This window comes from Orbicella franksi, chromosome 3 (assembly GCF_964199315.1).
Source record: "Orbicella franksi chromosome 3, jaOrbFran1.1, whole genome shotgun sequence".
NCBI classification, from domain to species: domain Eukaryota; kingdom Metazoa; phylum Cnidaria; class Anthozoa; order Scleractinia; family Merulinidae; genus Orbicella; species Orbicella franksi.
The window spans coordinates 32,116,862-32,135,016 of NC_138147.1; the positions used below are offsets into that span (position 1 = coordinate 32,116,862).

At 37.2% G+C, this 18,155-nt stretch overlaps 2 protein-coding genes and 1 non-coding gene across 4 annotated transcripts; 2 read left to right on the forward strand and 1 right to left on the reverse strand.

The window, feature by feature from the left end:
- The first annotated feature begins 372 nt into the window (after positions 1–372).
- On the forward strand, positions 373–12,243 carry LOC145482081 (uncharacterized). Of its 2 annotated transcripts, none has more exons than XM_081460673.1 (6): positions 373–1,000; positions 7,913–8,055; positions 8,748–8,821; positions 9,436–9,579; positions 10,647–10,841; positions 11,006–12,243. In XM_081460673.1, the coding sequence occupies exons 1-6, from the start codon at positions 939–941 to the stop codon at positions 11,225–11,227; spliced, it is 840 nt and encodes a 279-aa protein (XP_081316799.1). In that variant the 5' UTR covers positions 373–938; the 3' UTR covers positions 11,228–12,243. The 2 variants fall into 2 exon arrangements, with proteins under 2 accessions (XP_081316799.1, XP_081316800.1); XM_081460674.1 differs by lacking the exon at positions 373–1,000 and adding an exon at positions 4,586–5,594.
- A 104-nt stretch (positions 12,244–12,347) lies between these two features.
- LOC145482080 (uncharacterized) lies at positions 12,348–17,874 on the reverse strand. Its single transcript, XM_081460672.1, has 8 exons — positions 17,633–17,874; positions 17,413–17,539; positions 16,911–17,004; positions 16,380–16,549; positions 15,662–15,804; positions 15,266–15,311; positions 14,791–14,942; positions 12,348–14,469 (listed from the first exon to the last, which is right to left on the reverse strand). Exons 1-8 carry the CDS (start codon positions 17,662–17,664, stop codon positions 14,364–14,366), a joined length of 870 nt encoding a protein of 289 aa, XP_081316798.1. The 5' UTR covers positions 17,665–17,874; the 3' UTR covers positions 12,348–14,363.
- LOC145483196 (U8 small nucleolar RNA) lies at positions 12,952–13,088 on the forward strand. The gene has a single exon (XR_014048895.1). It is a non-coding gene; the product is annotated as a U8 small nucleolar RNA (small nucleolar RNA).
- Positions 17,875–18,155: the final 281 nt, after the last annotated feature.

Genomic DNA, 18,155 nt, shown 5'->3' on the forward strand with positions numbered 1-18,155 from the left:
AGCAATCTTGACTTTAATTTGTTTATTCTATGCAAGAAGAATTAGATTGTGGTGTTATTCTATAAGTAAAGACGAATGTTTAGAATGGGGTCTGCTGCCACCGCTTCGGTCTTCTCCGATCGTTTAGCTCTGCGAATCGTTTATTTGATTAACAACTCTGTACAAATTGTCAAGAGAGGCATAAAATAAAATTTTCTAGGTAAGCTAAGGATGACAATGAAGTTTTAAAGTGGCGTTCTTGGAAGTTTCGACAGCCAATGAGTTGTGCTTTGGGCAAAATACGCCACTAAAAGAATTTCATTTTTAATCGCAGGAAAAAGTAAGAAGGAACAGATTTTCTGGTTGAATATAGGCATCAAAATATTCATTTGAAAACAGACTTGGCTATTTGAAACCCAGCTTGCCTTCTTGATTTTTATCAACTTCTCGTCTGCCCAGCGGTGTGCTCATTGTTTGGTTGTTATAAAGCTCCTGACAACAGACATTGAATTTGGATTAAAATTCATATTCACTGCAAGATGCCAGTATGCGTGACCCACGAAAAAAAAATCCCTTATTAGTAACATCCCACATAAATCATTTTAGCCTTATAAATTGAGCTTAACTGCCCATAAATACTTATCATGGTAAGATCTATGATCGAGGAGCCGCATTTTCCGGCTCCGCAAGCTACTGTTTATTTCAACATCAAGCTAGTCTTGATATGTAAATTGTCAAGACTTTGCGGACCCCTTATAAATATGGATTATTTACAGAGAAGTCAAGAATAAATGAAATTAATTTGAGAGTTGCCCGCCAGATAACCGTGAAGGTGTCGCATGAGGACAGCCATCCTGATTTTTAACTCAAAGGAAACAACTTTTTCAACGTCCGCCCGGCTGAGGAACTAACGGATAGCTGAATATATTATTATTATATTATTGGATCGGAAAAGAAAAATGGATTATAGCCCTCGGAGTGCGTTGAGTGCAAGACACCGACAGTTATTTCCTTGCATTGGGTATGAAAACTGATCTTCTTGTTTAGGTGCTATTTTTAGATTGTAATTGTGCTCATTCAAAATTTGCTTTTGTGAAATTGAAATGACAACTCTTAGCTTCCGCTGAACGCCCACAAAGTTTTGACAACGAATTTATATTATGAAGGTCAACATTGAAGGCAAACGAAAATGAACAACCACTGATTTATATGGCTTGACCATTCCAAATTCTCGTTTTAGCAAAGTATACCTCGTTTCGTTCCAAGCCAGCATCTAAAGCTGTTTAAACTGACTTTGTCAACTTCCTCTTCCTTTGCCTCTGATATTTGTCTAAGTATGTTATTTTTTCCCAGTCACTGAGTTGCATAAATAAACTAAAAGCTAGAGAGTACCAAATTAGAACTTCAGACATGACGGCAATTTGTTTCTTCTTGTGATAGCCGACAGCGACGCGTTGTAGAATTTGTCATTAATTAATCAATTGAAAATTATTATCACTGCAACATATAGCTTTCTAAATTCTATCCCCTTCAGGGAGGTTTAATTTGCTGATTTATAAGTTATTGTTATGACTTTGATACGTTAAAAAGACATGGCATTCCGAATATTATTGATACCGGAAAATGTTTACACTGTTTTATGGCCCTGGAATCGAAGAAAATGCGAAAGGTTTTAAACTCGAGGTTTTTGCTGTATAGTTACAGCCGTCTTGCTGACTCGTCGTTAATTTATGTCGGTTTGTTAAATTCGTAGCTGAGGAATCTGCATCAAAGGAATCCAGTCTTTTTGCGCTGTATGAACAAATTTTTCTTGCGACCAGATTTCGTGTTTGACGACTGCAGTGCTGGGTATTGTTTAATGTAAACAAATGTTCCTCTCAGCGCGACGCTGAGTTCCTGGTAATGAAGCTCTGCAGAGATACGTGAAGTGATTCTGATTGGTCGTCACTTACGTTCGAAAATTACATCTGATCACCAACCAATCAGAGACGACTACGTGGACGTCTTTACTGCTGTGTTGTCCTGGGGACGAACTGAGCGTGCGAACCGAGAAACTCAGGATTATTTTCTTCAATTCATTCGAATCTTTAAACTCATTGGAACTTGAGGTGCAAGAAAGAAGGTAGAAAGAGAAATTTTTACATAGAAACCAAGTACAATAAAGAGAAATGAAAAAAGAACTGCTATAGTGGAGAACTAGACGCCGGAAACAAAAATTGTGTCTCTGACCTTGAAAAGACGGCCGTGAATCAAGGCTGCTGTTTCAAATTCTGGAACGTTACAACGCTAATTAGCAATAGGTTTTCCAGAGAAATATCCATAGAATCTGATTCAACCCAGTTGCCTATAGATTGGCGAAATGGCTTACATGAAGATTGCTAATTTACAAAAAAATGTGACTGTTTGTTTTTTTTCTCCTTGAATGCATTATAGCTCCCTCAACTTCTTGCAAATTTGGAATGTTTTCACAACGAAGTTTCAAAAGTCCTTATGTTTGTATAAACCAAGCACCAATGATCGAGTCTCATGGGCCACTACTGATCTAAAGAGTGGGGTGCTTTCCATTCGACGAAAAATTCTGCTCTGAATTTTGTCTATATTAATTCCAGTGGGATCCCACCCTTGATATAAGATGGCAATACAAAGCATATTGTGGTTTAATCGTATGTCAACTGTGATTGGAAGCAGCAGTAGTGGAATGCTGCGATGATACAAAAGCCCCCGCTTTGTGTTGCTGAACAATTCGACCGAACGCCGCGTTTTCCTTGACCAAGCAGTTGGTCACTCTCGTCTCCCGTGAGAGCGCGTTTCTCTTTCAAGCTATCTTTACCACAATGTCCATCTCTTCTCCTCGTCGGACGCCATTTTTGTCTTGGAGAGACAAATTCTTAAGGTCAGACATCAGTTTCATTATTTCATACTCAGAAAAGAAATTAAGAAAAATACGTTTCATATACGGAAAATGTTTAAGACTATGTATGTAAGGAAAAAACATCCGATATCTTAGATATAGGTAAATGGCAGACATTTCAGTTTTGAGGAACGAAAGTTATGTTAAAATGTACTATATATGTGTGTGTGTTCAAATTATAAGAATTAATCGGCAAATAATGCATTTATTATGTATGCCATATATAAATACTTGATTTTAAGAAATAAGACAACATACTTATATCCGCTTTATAAGTTGTACTCTTGTAACATTAGAGAAACGTAACGCCTCTTTTGGGTGTTATTACGTCCTCGGGCTACATTTGCACTTTACGTTTGGCTTTTATCCCACGCAAGATGATCAGCCGTAGTCGTGATGTAAAAATTGGCTTAAGGTAGTTTATGAATAGTCTAAATTTTTCCGGTTCTAAATCAGCTCAAATCTGTATTTAGTGATCTGCGTTTTAATCTTAATATTTTCCCTTCAATTTGACTGCAACTTTAGAGGTTTTCTAATTTGGCGCAAAAATTTTCTTAGGAAATTAAAAGAAAAAGAAATGCGGTCAAGGGTTGTGAATAACTGAACAAAGTTGTCAAGGTGATATGTGTTAGTTATGAAGTATTCCCCTGTCACGTGACTTTAACAAGGAAGTCCTTGTATTAATGGCGGATTAGAAGGTCAATTTTCCACACCGCTAAAAACTATAAATTCTCTCTCTTAAATGGATGATGCAACGACATAAACATTTGTCGTTAGAAGTTGTTCTCCAAAATTTCCAGCATTAAATACATGCTTTTTGTATGTGTGTGTGTGTGTGTGTGTGTGTGTGTGTGTGTGCATGCAAAGTCCTTCTCGAGGCAGACACTTCAAATTTATGAGTTTGTTAATGTTATCGCTGTTTTTCCGCATCACGAAAGACAAGTTAGACATCTGTTTATGGGAATTATGTTTCACTTCCAAAAATAACGAAAAATCCATCATGGATTTATTTTCAATTTAACTATTTTATGACTGGTCGGCCTTCAAGTGTTTTAAACTGATTACAAAATGCTCTTGAGTTCCTGTTTTTCGGCTTGGGAAGTTTTAAAATGTTGTAAAAATAACTTCCCTCAGGGAACGCCACGATGACACTATAAACTTAACCAACGGAAAGGTTACGCAAAAAGAGACGAGTCTTTAGAATTTCCTCCAAAACCTTGCCGTGTACGAACCTGAGTATAAATATAAAACCAAGAAAGTGAAGGCGAGTCAGCTGTCAGACCGCCATCTAAAATATTTACAGGATGACTTCAGGAATTATCTGTCAATCAATCATTTTATTAAAATTTTACTTTAGAATATTCACAGAGTGTAAACTTAGAGACTGGGAAAAAATACTGGGCAATATTTAGTGATGCTAAAAGAGGGTTTCGAGCTGGAAAGTGCTTCACTGCATGCACTGCTAAAATTTGTCTCTAAGCACAAATCATGCAGGAATATTTGCAAACATTGGTCAGATATAATATAATTTTGACTCATTGTAAGATCGCATTATCAAATACTTCAATATTTAAAGACCCTTTAGAAATCATTTCGCTCTATTAAAGGAAAAATTCAGCACGGCCGTTAGGAAAAAAAACATTTTATGGGTTTCAATGTTGAATATTTCTGAACGAACTTAAAGTTGAAACGACTGACACAAATTTAATACTGGCTCCCGCTGAATTTCTTTGTGTTCGTTTGATCGTGAAAAACAAACAAATTAGTTCTGCGACGCCAAAACGGCGTTTATACCTAAATTGCTCTTGCTGAAAAACATGTCTTGAAGCAGTATGAAAATTTCATCAAATTTAAGGTAATGTAAAATCCCAAATCCATATAATTGCAAATGTGGCATCAATGATTAAATGAATAATTTTAGTTTGTTTGCAGCGGAACAACTTTCCAAGGCGGCTTGTCTTAAAATCTATGTATCCCCAGCTGAAACACGTACGCGGTTGTTCTGATAAGAAACTAGATTGATTTCCACTCCGAAAACATCCGTAGTTTCCACTGACATAAAACCTTCTCAGTTATAAATGATCGTGTCTTAAACCCATCGACAGTACTTTTTCTCTTCAATTTGACAAATCTTAAGTTACTGTAGTAAAATTAAAAAATATCATTTATAAAACTAATAACAGAAACGTAATCTTAAATCAGATATGAATTTCGTATCTGTCTTTTTCTGTCAAACTCTTTGGTCTGCTTTCTCTCCGGCATAGTCACAAAACAAAAACCTTGCTGTGATTTCTTTCTCGCCGAATCAGGAATAACGCTAAGTTTTATTTAGCACTTGAAACATTACCGGAATTTTTCGAGGACGAATTAAGCTAGAAAACATGCAAACACCAGATGACGCGGCAGACGTGTTTGTAGAAGACACTTTAGGAAAAACAAGAGAACACTCAATCGCTCACAATGTGACAATGAAAACAACAAATGCCTGCTAAATTTGGCACTGATGACGTCACGCGTCCATCAAAGCGTTTTGCATTTGATGGGCTTAAAATTGAGCTGTAAGAAAAAGACTAGCTCATATGAAAACTAACTACTCAGGTGGAAGGAGGCAGCACATAAGCACAGACGTCTTTCAAATTCACAAAGCCCGCATTGTTATTCATAAATTATAGGGAAAGATGGTTCTACGTTTTAGCCCGTTCAGGTAAGGTGTTTTGCATATTAAGGTACCTTGTTTTGGTTTCTTTCAAAGCTTGCTCTAGCTATTATTACGATTAAAATGCTTGAAGCGATTGAACGTTGTGCTGTAACTCTCCAAATGTGATTCAAATTGCGAATCATGGAATTTCTTGACGAGGCCGAGTAAACGTATCCGGAAACAAAATATTTCGTAAAAATTGTTTTCCCAGATAATTCAACACAAAGAGATCCATCGAGCTGCGACAGCACTCGCGGTGTAAAGAGTTTATAAAAATATCATTTGTTGTGAATATATTGCCATGTTTTAAAAAGGTCGGCCTTGATTACCGCAAAAGTTCGCAAGGCAGAAAACCGGAGGTTCTATTCATAATGATATTTCATTTTATCTCGGAGAGAATATGCTTCCGTCCTCTGTCTGCATTCTGGAAACCGCGTGTTTGTAGTCTTCTTCAATTAAAATTCAGCGATGTTTTTAGTTCAACTAGTTTTATTCCATGAGAAATGTTGCCACATTTCATTCCCTTAAAAATGTTTCTCACTCAGTTGCCGGCCGGTTTTCGTACGCAAATATTTAATATCATTATTAAAAAAAATTTGCATCGAAAATGACGATGCCGTTTCAGTTTTTAATGAAAAAAACAGACACGACAATTTGACCTGTGGATGAATTCCTAGACCGTTTAAAAATAGAATACATTTTCAAGAGTCTTTTGTAGAGAATAACCCACGCATCAAACAGTAACTGGAATCAAATATTAAAGAAAAACCTCACTAGTCAGGGTAAAATACGTGTTCTCTTACAGGAAAACATCAATAATTCAGCGTTAAATTATATTTGACATTTCGAATTATTAATCAAACTGACCCTTAAACACGATTGAACGAAAAGTCATCGATTAAAACTCGGTGTTGTTTCATTTGACGACGTGACGCACGTTGTGACGTCAATCGTAGATATTGTTGATTCTCATGTGCCTACGTGCAACAAGAGATCGTATTAACCGTCTCCTTTTTGTTGCTAGAACTAACATAATTCGACGATGTAAAGCTGATTTGAGTTACTCGTGTAATACTTTGTCATCGAGAAAAACTGACCCCACTTGACGATGATGAAATGAGCAGTTACGAGTTCGATCATATTTTCGCGCAATACTGTTTGTATAGGTGCTAAGCTCCATAATTTGAATTCGTTTGTTGTTCAATACGTTTTTTCTCTCGTTATTCATTGCGCCTGACGTCACAATGTTTACCAACTATTAGCTGCTCTCAGCGCGTTTTATTCTGCCGGTATCGTGACAAAAGACACAAAGCTCTTTTGTGTCATGAAGCAATAGCGATCTGAATCGAATTATAAATTTGAGTCTTTTTCCGTTCCATTCTGTAATGGTTTCCTTAGCCTTCTTATTATAATACGCATCTGCCACGATGACGCCAGCTCAATTTAACAGCGTAATAGAACTATCACGATTCACTGGATTTTCACTTTGTTTCCTTTGCAGAAAAGACAGCAGCACTAGGAATTAGCAATTATCGCGGGAAATGTAATTAGCGATCAGCATCGCGTTATAACATAAATGAAAAACGCTAGCATGCTGTTCATTCTGTTTACTCGCCGTTTTCTTGCTAAATTATTGCTTAAATCTATCGGGGACTAAGTATACTTTTAAGTGCTGCTTCCTTTTTGATAACAACGTGTGTAAAAAAAGCACTTTATCGTTTTCTCAATTCCACCTTGTTTTAGTTTATCTCTGGCGAACCCATCATGGTTTTATGATTTCACTGCTTAAAAGAACTGACTCGAGTTTCACTGAGTTTTTCCCTTTCTTTACTGCATTGATCAAAATAAATGCACTGTGCATTGAATAAAATGCCATATAAAATGCTATAAAGGTTTGCAGCTGCAGTCGTCAATGGCATCGAAGACGATTTTAGCAAACAAGACGTAAATAACGGCGACGCCGCCAAACAATTTTGACATACAGCTTTTTTTTCCAGCGTGAAAGAGGAAAAAGAAGACTATGAATACACATTCAGGTTTAATCCACTCTTCCCCCACGCTGAAACACTGCACTGCACATTTCGATCAAACAGCTGTTAACTAACCCTTTTTCCAAGAATATCTTTCGACTGTTTCGCAATAGCCTTAATTTACGCTTGCATTGGTCAAACTTTCTTAAAATAGTTACATCTGTTCAACTGAGGTGAACGTGGGATCGTTCTATCTTCTCAGCTGATTTTCTTGCCTCTTAAATGTCAGGTCCACTTTTTCAAATATTACCTTCCTGAGCTAATAAATATATTTTCAATTTTCTTTAATCACAGGTTCCCTAGCTGGTCATTTGCCGACTGGGCCCAGTTTGAACTGGACACTTTGGAAGATATTTTCAAGAGATCAGACTGGCAGGAGAGAGCCCTTAAACCTGCTCTGTCCTCAATTCTCGCCCCAGCTCTCTGCGCCGTTTACGGTAAGCACTAAAACGTTTGAAAATGGGATTGGGGATACTAAGCTCCATTCTCTCTCAGTACACTGGGTTGGCGCTTTGATTACGTTTGCTCAGTGAATTCGAGACTTTTAGAGAACAAGGCATGCAATTTATAAGATGCATTCAAACCTTGCGTGCTGTTCCAAAAAAATAAACTATAGATTGTTTAGTGAAATGCAGAGTGTTCTTATCTTTTCTTTGAAACTAAAAACTATCAACCAGGGGTCGGCCAGGTTGTTCGATTCGAAAGTCGGGTAACGCTAACCCAGTATTAAACATTAACGGAAGTATCGATTTTTCTTCTATAAAAATGTTTTCACTTTTTATGTTTTGTGTAGTTTGAGATTATACAAGTTCAATACTGAAGTATAAAAAATATAAAGTAAAAACCTCACCGAAAAAATACAAGACTAAAATCAATTCTCGCTAATCCTGGGTTAGCTTAAGCGGATCTGAACAGCTCGGCCCTATGGTGTATATGAAGTCACCCGTTCTCTGCTGGTATTACTGTGTTAACGTTCTTTAATTATTGTAATAATTGCTACTTATGATGCGTAATTTAAATTGCAAATTATCTCTACACTCTCTGATCGTATTTGCGTGTGTTTTGAATAAACTGGCTTGGTTTAAAGAGAGTTTTTAAGCATAAATATCAATTTTTTTTATCTGCTCAGCGTCATATGAAGACAAGTCCATCTCAAATTTCGAAGATGATCATGTCATTTGGGACCGTCATTACACTCTTAAGGTGCGTATGAACACAATAAATACCTTTGAGACTGAATCGAATTCCCAACGTAACGAGGAACTATGGTTACCATGGGTTTACAGTGGAAGAAACATATAGACAATGTGGTTTAATTTCTGGTTTTCATAGTTCTAGAAAATCGTATCTCCTTCTAACACTTGAGTGAAGAGCTCTAATGATACTATTATCAAATTGTAAACTTTACTAGTGCTCCTTCGTGAATTTTCCAAAAACGTCACACCAATAGCATGTAAACATGCACCAGCAATTAGAAGTACGTCACGTTTCCCGCAACGTGGGCGAAGAAAGTTAACTCAGCCTTTTATGTTGTAGCAGTTTACGATTTAAGAATCGACTGTCTGCGGCCATTGTGTGTGCACTTGCTTACTAATGAACAGTCTACAGTGGAAAATATATAGTTTTGCTTTTCTTTTAACATACAAATCACATTTATAAATGCGCCCAGAGGAAGGGAACTTGTTTATTGGAAAGATGTTATCGGAAGTCACGGTAGAGCAATTTTATATGGTCTGAGAGTATATAAAAGGAAATTTATTGTAAAGAACATCTTGTTTTTGTGCTGATGGCTGATACAATTTGTTTCTTTCTTGCAGGATTTGTCCAGCATTGAGGTGAAGATACAGCGAGCCGACAGCCCCACGTCCTCGCGAAACAGCTTTTTCCTCCCGATTGGCGATGACCGTGAGAGACCTCGGTCACCGGAACTGCTGTACCCGCCTATTGCTAACATAGCCGAGGTAATGAACATTAAGGCTTTTAAGGAGCAAATCACCTTTTACAACTTTGTTTCTATACAGCACAGAAGGGATCCAATAATACATATAGAGACGACAGAGGCACATGTTTATGCAGGTTTGAAGGAATTCTTAATTGCACGACATTTGCGACCGCGCTTGAGAGGACTGCTCGTGAAGGAAACATTTTTGCGCCCGCGCAGTTTCCTTGCAGTCTCTATATATTTACGTAACAGGAAGATTTCTGCTTTTCAGTCACAGTTTATTTGCGAAGTGTTCCTTCGTTTTGAGTTGCCACGGACCCATTTCGAATTTTCTCAGATTTCCATCAGTTCTGAATTAAACGAGCAAAAGTCCCACGATAAAGAAAAGCCAGGACTTATCTCCTTCTGCTTATCATCTTAAAGATTATAACACCACGTTCCCTGTCATTGCTTTATAATTCAGTATTCACCATAAAATAATTCATGATCACTTCACACATGCACTTCAACGTGACAATAATCTTTTAATATTTAATGAATGTGATCTGAGGCGACATTTCTCGAACACCACTATCATCTCTCAAAAAATTAAATTTATTCATAACGTACATGGTCTTCTCGAGACTACAAATTGAACAGCTTTCAGTCAACTTTTTATAGCAACGTCGATAATTTATATAGAGGCTAAATATGAATTTTATTTCGAATGGTATAAAAACAATATCTTGCTAAAGAGCGCTGCGAGTGAGTAAAATATTGTTTTAACACGAGAAAATAAATTTTTACAGGGCCGTGTAATCTTCTTTTTATTTTATGGACACGAATCTATCGCTCGTCATTTTCGCTGACTGTTTGCATAAACAACCGTCAAAAAGCGGGAAATGACCTCATCAATTTCTTCACCAATGAGGAAATGGAAAAGACGTCACTCGTGATCCTAAATATGACCAAATATAGTTTCCTAAGAATTTGGCGAGTGGTGAATTTTCCAGTAAAACACTTGTGTCTGTATAAAATGAAATTACGAAAGATTTATTGCAGCAATTTAACCTAAAACACAGCTTTTATCTTTCTTCTTTTTGGCAGATTAAAGAAAAGCTTCCCCCGCCATGCGATTCCGGAAGATCTTCGCCAATCTTCGTCTCAGGATACGAAGCCGAAAGACAAAGAAATGACATCAAGCAATTCGGACGCGAAGTGGCTTCCAAACTCGCCGAGAGAAGAGCTGAATACGCTAAGAGGAGGTTGAATCAACTTCAGGAAGAAAATGAAATAATTGAGGTAAGAATTTTTTGTACGTAATTGGGAACATTTTAAGTTAATTCTCGAGTTGGTATAATTGGCACAGGTTTTGCATATTAAGTCATTGTAGTCAGAACAAGCCATGTTTTCTGAGTTTCCTAGGTGATTTGTTTTAATCAGAAACTTTTTTTCCGATATTTTAGCGCAACATAGAGGAGGCAGTCAAAAGTAAAATGAAACAGCTTCAAATGGCGGACCACTTAGAGAAGGACGGAACATTCCTGAAGGACAGGAGAGCCAAACTATGGAGACGGTGCGCAAATATGGCGGAAATCCTGGCCAAAGAAGAAACAGAGACAATATTATGGCAGAAAAGATACAAAGAAGCCATTGCAGTTGTGTCTGGAAGCTTTGCTTTTTTCTAATCTCGTATGTTGATAGGCATGTACGTGCTGTTAGAAGGCGGTGTGATGGTTCGTTCAGACGGAGACGAGGAGACGAAACTATGACGAGTCTCGTCATGAGAACGGGTCCTGTCAAAAGAAAGAAGACCCAGGACCGCAGCAGCTCCCAATCCCAGAAATGAAATTGCGGAGTCAAAGACGGTTATTTTTCTCCCTTCCTGAATGATACCTGACAATTTTGTATAAAAAATAAGACCGAGTAAAAGATCTACGAAAAAATAAAGGCATCACAAGAGAGGCCGGTCTCGAGTAAAATGTCAGTTCTGAGAATGAAAATGAAAGATATAAACAAGAACGAGGATACATACTGTCTCAATGTGATGCGATTTTCTTCCTTGTGAAAACGGGTCTACAAAATTACATTTAATTCGAAGGAGATCACCGAGGCAATTAACGTGGTTGAGACCGAAGAGGACTGGAAAGTATTACGAACGGGAGACTTGAACAAAACATAAAACATTTAGGCGTCAAAACAGTTCATGATGCACCAGTAATTGAACTGAATATTTATTGTAAACTTTTTATATAAATTGAACTGTTTTGGGAAAACGTTTGACTTCAGTATAGCTTCTTTCTTGTTCGAAATCTTTATGCCGATCGACCGCAGTATACTACCATGGATTTTTCATTTGCTGTGCATGACGATCAGCAGACCAAAGGCTACTGAAAAAATGATGTGACATTTATTGAACAAGGATTTACCAGCAATATAAAGTTAAAATCAATTATAAGATACTTTACAATTAATTTAAGACACTCTTTCTAAAACAAACAAATCGATATTTCATTACTTTTTCAAACGCATGACGGATGCTTCGAGAAAATTCCAAAGCGAAAGATCGAGATTTTTGTTGCCATTTGCATGATGCAATAGGTCTTTAAAATATTTTCTCGCATTCACGTGTGCTCTATACGTAAATCACGCAAAAAAAAAAAAAAAATTGTGTGAGCGCGTAACGTAAAGTAAGCGCGCGGAAACATATAGTAAGAATACTGGTTAGGATACAAATCGTGGAGTAAAACCAATTTAAAAAAAATGAATATTTTGAAATCTTTGGTCCTCTTCTTTTAATCTCGTAGTCTTTTTGGTACTCGCGGTTTTTTTCAGGGTTTTTTTTTTATAAACGATCCATGCTGATTGCTAATTATAACCATATGCTTGATATGCTTGAGATGCTTGTCTTACTTGACATGCTTGACTTACTTGAGGTGCTTGACGTACTTGAGATTCTTGTCTTACTTGACATGCTTGACTTACTTAGGCCCAACCTAAGTTTTCGGGCATGTGCATTCTGGCAGAACTGTCTTAGAAAAAGCGAGAAGCACTTAATTTGAAATATATTTTGTTCTTTTTATTTCGCAATTCGTCGCAACGAGTAATCTTACTCTGGAAGTCATTTCCGCACTTCACATAGCAGGAATTTTGAAAAAAAATCAATTGAATAGAAAGGGACGCAACTGCGCATGCGTTCTGCCGCAATTGAAGAAAGATGACCGTTATGTTAGTTATTTCAACCGTTTTAATAACCCTATACAAACTTTACGAATATAGCCATGATAAAGCTCATCATTACCGACATCTTGTTAGAAATTGCAAGAATAACATGAATTCCCACTGAACGCATCCCACAAGGGCCAACCAGCGCTTGGGGAATAATATGATTAGTGGAACCAGTTGTTTGATATCATCAGTTAGGGTGATCCTTACCTGTAGCCCCTCGGGGCACAGTGAGGAACGTGATGAGAGAGAGGAAATGATTCCACGTGAGTTAGACCTCTCGGACCAGGTGGCCACAACACCCACCGGGAACTCCCCTCTGACACCCTGCTGATGTACATAGTACAGAAAACCATAACGTATAATGGGAACCCTTCACCAATTTGGTGTGGCTTCTTCCGCGCGTTAATAAAGTTCATCGCCTTTTCTTCCCATCCAAGTAAAATGACGATTTGAAAATGAGCGATACTCGCTACGATCAATTCGAATGCCAACCTCGATCCCAGGCTCTCTCCTTTGCCACCGACAAGGGAGGTAAGAGAGAGAGCCTGGGTCGAGGTTGTTTGCTTCAAAGAGTTCCTCGATTTTGTTCGCCTCCAACTTCCGGTTTGCGTGCTAGTTTATCTTCAAGTTTTTGCCCTTTTTTTGTAAAAAAATACTTGTAACCAGATTTTAGCATTCTACATGTAAATGACACGATACACCACGAATTGTCCAACATATCCAAAAATTTTAAATACCATACACAATTGAAAAATTGACTTTGACTCAAAAAATTTGAGACTCCTAATAAGCAGTGTTGATTTTATTCCCTCATTCTAGAAGAAAAAATTACTTCAACATAATAAATACTCTGTACAACTTTTGTACATCTTCATATAAACTAATATTATTGATGAAAATATATATTTACATCTATTTACAAATGTCTTGCATATTTATAAAATAATCTCAGAAGTTCCAGCTTGCAAAAGATATTTGTATAAAATCAATTTCAAATTACCTTGCTACGTTACTAACAACAGTTTTACACAATTAATTCACCTAATAAAAACCTCTCAAAAACATTTGCTTTTTTGAACAATTTTTCTCTTTTGAATACTCTATTCATGTGAGAAATGACTAGAATCTAGAAAGGAAGTAAAAGAAATATATATCCTTTCAAGATAATTTTAGATTGGTCGGTGTTTTTGTACAGGACCAATTATTTAGACAATGCTCTTTCTGGTCTTGATGTGCTGCTTCATCATTGCTAGGCTTGATTTCGGCCGCCCTCTCAAGTCCGGTCTACACTGGTAATTGAGCCTACTTGAATGTTCTCTTCGTCCACTGAATAGGAGAGTGTGAACGTGATGCTTTAATCAGGAGGGGAAAACATCCCTCCCATTCTCCTTATAAAAGCTTTTCAGATCGCAGGAATCTCATCGGTGTACTGAAGCTTCAAAAGGAGGTACAAATGTTCCTCACATTTCTCTGTATGACAGCTTTTCAGATCACAGAAATCTTGTCCGCAGTTTCAATCACAGGACACCCACTGATTTCCTGGACCACAGAAGTTCTGTCTGCATCATGGTCACAACATATCCAAGGTCCCTGTTGTTATGACACAATGCATGTCTTTGCATCCAGTACTACATTAGCTGAATCACTGTCTAATCTTGGGATTCCATCTAAGAGCTGAAGATTTGGCAAAATTCTGAAAACACTACAGCAAGAGAAAAAAAAAGATTTGGTTAATTCATTTTTTACTTTAAAAAAGCTATGTTAGCTTAGCAGGCATGCAAAAAATTAAGGAGTAGAGACAAACCAATTGTGGTCTATATTTCGTACAGGTTAAAACAATGCCCTTCTATGGTAAATATGACTGATAAAGCTACATGTAATAGTATTTGATATCTTCATTTTTTCCTTAATGTTCATAACCGGTCACTTAGGTTAATTATACTCCTGGTCCAACTGCATCAATTTATCACAACACAATAAAAAGACATTCTTGATTAGAAGTTGATCAACAGAATAGACTTACTGTTGCCGGTAGTTTGGATCTAATTCTACTGGATTTCCTTTGAGCACTAGGGATTGTATTCCAGTTTTTCTCAGCACCTCTAGTCCTTTTAGACTTTCTACATTATTTTGTTGCAGTGACAAGTGCTCCAACATAGGGGCCCTGGGAAGTTTCTGGAAATAGGAAAATATAGAAAGATTAATATCATTATAATTTTGATTTCATTCCATGAATGACAATAACATTGATTTCATGACATCTTTTGCCGTTATGTGCAAATCAATGTTGTTTCTTTTCATGGTATGGAAAGTGATCCACATAAGTACGTAATAGGTGGCAATGGTACCTGCCCATCTGCCCTTCTGCCCAACTGACCGAGGGCAATTTACCTTTTTGATATATTGAATCTTAATTCTGAAAAAAAATAACAGCTTCAAAATATACAGAAGACTACATTAAACAAACTTAAGGCAGCAAAAATATATCACTTTCTTACCCTTAGGTCAGTGATAAAATTTCTCTGGAGGTAAAGATGTGTACACCTGAAATAATGAGACGAATAATTTTAGACTCTAAACACAAACTAGAACACATCAAAATATAAAATAAGTTCCTGTAATCAGAATGCAATAAATATTTTTTTTAAAAAAAAGTGGAATGATTTGTTTAGCTCAACCGAACTTCATCAGCACAATGAAAATGTGGATGTTGAAAAGGTTTACACTCTATATCATGTTCATTAGGGTCTTGAGGGAACTAAAACAGCATCATAGACATTACATGAAGCTAATTCGGAGCCATGGTCTGGAGTACATTTTGTTAGTTTCAACTTTGAGGAGTAAAACTACAGTTCTAAATGTTGATTCATAATAACATTGAGATATAAACTCACCTTGGAAGCAACACAGTGCTCAAATCTTGTATCGAGTTTTCTATTAGTTGTAGGTTTTCACATCTGAGGAGTCTTCTGAGCACTCGCTGGAATTCCTTCTTCTGATAAGGATGACCAAGGTCTTGATATGACAGATTTACGGACTGTGAGGTTAAATACAAAGGGCTTTATCAATATCCAGTATATTTTCACAGTGACAGAATTTTGTTACATTAGCTAGATTGCTTTTGGTTGTTCCCAGTTAAAGTTGCTTAATATGAAAAATTGCTCATTTCCAAACAGCTGGCCTTTCATGCCAATAATAGTAATACATGTAACAATGAATATTAAATTTTTCACTGCAAGGCCTGACGGTGGTGCACAAAGTCCTAACATATGGATAACTTTGCATTCTGACATCTCTGTAAAATTAATGTTTGTGAGAATTTAAATTAAAATCGAATTGAATTGAATTGTAACAGAAAATTTTGAATTCTTTAAATATCATACTTAGATTTACGTCATTTAATAATCACTAGCTTTTTAGTCTCGCTTCATTTCAGGGTCTCACAAAATTTTAAAGTAAGTGGCTTTATTGTTGCAGCAGTGCCTAGTTTTACCATCTTTTTTCTAAAGAATTGGAGAAATAGTTCAACGGAGTAACTAGTTGAGATCATGATGCAGATGACAGTTTGTCGCTGGCAGTGCAAGGTACTCCTGACAAGCCTGCATTACATACCTCTGCATTTTCCCAGTTTTCCATCTTGTTCTTGTAGTTACGCACTCTTTTGGGTTTGTTCTTTTTCAATGGCAGACTTACTCGAAATTCTTCATCATCTGAGTCACCATATTCTAATTTTTCTTCCTCATCCAGCTTTCGCATATTTTCCAGTTTAAATCCCCTAGGATCTAGAGAAAAATGAGACCATATAACACATCAGACAAAACTCTGTTTGTATACTCCACTTTTAAAGATCTGTTTGTTGGATACAATGTGGAGACATCAAGGAGGATGGGATTTATTAGTAACACCATATCCTGAGAATTTTCCAAGTTCCTGTAAGAGTTGACTCATGGAAGAAATGAGAGGGGGGGGGGGGAAGGGTGGGGACTCCATGTAATTCAATTATTCTTAAATTGTCCGGGATTCACAGCAAAAACTCATGAATCCTAAGCATATAAACTGAATGTGCATTGTCTACAAACTTTGTCTCCCCTGGAAAATTAGGAAATCAATGAAGACAAGCTTTTATAAGTTTTAATCACCTACTTCTTCTAACCCTGGGAGATCTTAACATGTTTCCCTTGATATCCATGTCCTCTAGTTCATGCCATTTGCTGTACCTGTACTTAGATGCAGGTAGCTGACGATAGTAGAGAAAAAAAAACCACATGGTCTTAATATTTTTAACTATATAACAAATTTAAATCACGCAAAAAAATGTCACCAGTGCTTTCATGAAAGAACCGGCATCAAGCTTACGCCAGCTGAAAAATCAGCTACACATCACACAAACTTTGACTACAGAAGAAAACGATGAGAAGATCGAAAGACTCTACAGCAATTTGATCTCTGGATTACGCGGCAGATTCCAAGTGCACGCTTCATTTGCCGCGAGTTGGTATGCAAACAAGCAACTCATTTCTCCTTACATAAGGCTACGACTGAAACCGCTCAGTCAAGCTTTGAGAATGAAATATTAATGGCTTTGGGCATCAAAATACGATGAACAACAGAACAGCTTAGCTTTCCTCTGATAAAACTAACTTACCGGCAGGACATCTTCGGCCTCGTAACTGGCATGTGAGCGCTGTTCTTTAGCTTCTTCTTGAGCGCGATGCACCGTCAAAACTACAATAGGTACGGACGTGTAATTTTCTCTCTCCTCGCGAGACGACCTATAATATAACGTGAAAAGAATCTCGTTATTTTCATGCTTTTAATCATGCAGTAAACCAAAAAGCGAAGATAATAAAAGCACGATTACTTACTCTTCCCGATCAGACATTATTGGCACCGTCATGTTTGCTACGTCTCAGCTCGGAATTCTATATGCAAAGCGTTCTCGTCATTTCGTCGCGATATACGAAGACCTTGTTTAGTGTAAGGGTTATGCTTAGGTCTCAGCGGCCAGAAATGATCTTATCGAAGCGATGAACGAGGCCAAATTTTGCTAAAAGTCACTCACAGAACCCAAAATACTCATCGATCACAAAGGTCGAGGGAGAGCCTTTGTCGTAATAAGTCGCGCTACAGTGCCTTTGTGACGTCTGGTTACCTAGCAACATGGTAAATAAATAAGTACTTTGCGGCTTTGTTCGCAATAAGAAGTTTACAAATGTCCTGTTCATTGGTCGATAGAGCCATTGTTTTGCGATGTATGGGAAGTATTTGTTTCGCTGCTGGGCTACTGTGGAAGGTTTGTGTAACTAAGCACAGTAGCATTTTCCATATGTAAAAGGGCTGCCGGGATCGTGAAAGAAGCGACACAACTGTTCTTTCAAATCTGTTGCA

Coding starts and splice junctions, on each gene's coding strand:
- LOC145482081 (XM_081460673.1), top strand. CDS start 939: ATGGATTATAGCCCTCGGAGTGCGTTGAGTGCAAGACACCGACAGTTA. Junction 8,822..9,435: donor ACCGTCATTACACTCTTAAG/GTGCGTATGAAC, acceptor TCTTTCTTGCAG/GATTTGTCCAGCATTGAGGT. Junction 9,580..10,646: donor CTATTGCTAACATAGCCGAG/GTAATGAACATT, acceptor TCTTTTTGGCAG/ATTAAAGAAAAGCTTCCCCC.
- LOC145482080 (XM_081460672.1), bottom strand. CDS start 17,664: ATGACGGTGCCAATAATGTCTGATCGGGAAGA. Junction 17,005..17,412: donor AGGCCGAAGATGTCCTGCCG/GTAAGTTAGTTT, acceptor TACTATCGTCAG/CTACCTGCATCTAAGTACAG. Junction 16,550..16,910: donor ATCTCCCAGGGTTAGAAGAA/GTAGGTGATTAA, acceptor ATTTTTCTCTAG/ATCCTAGGGGATTTAAACTG.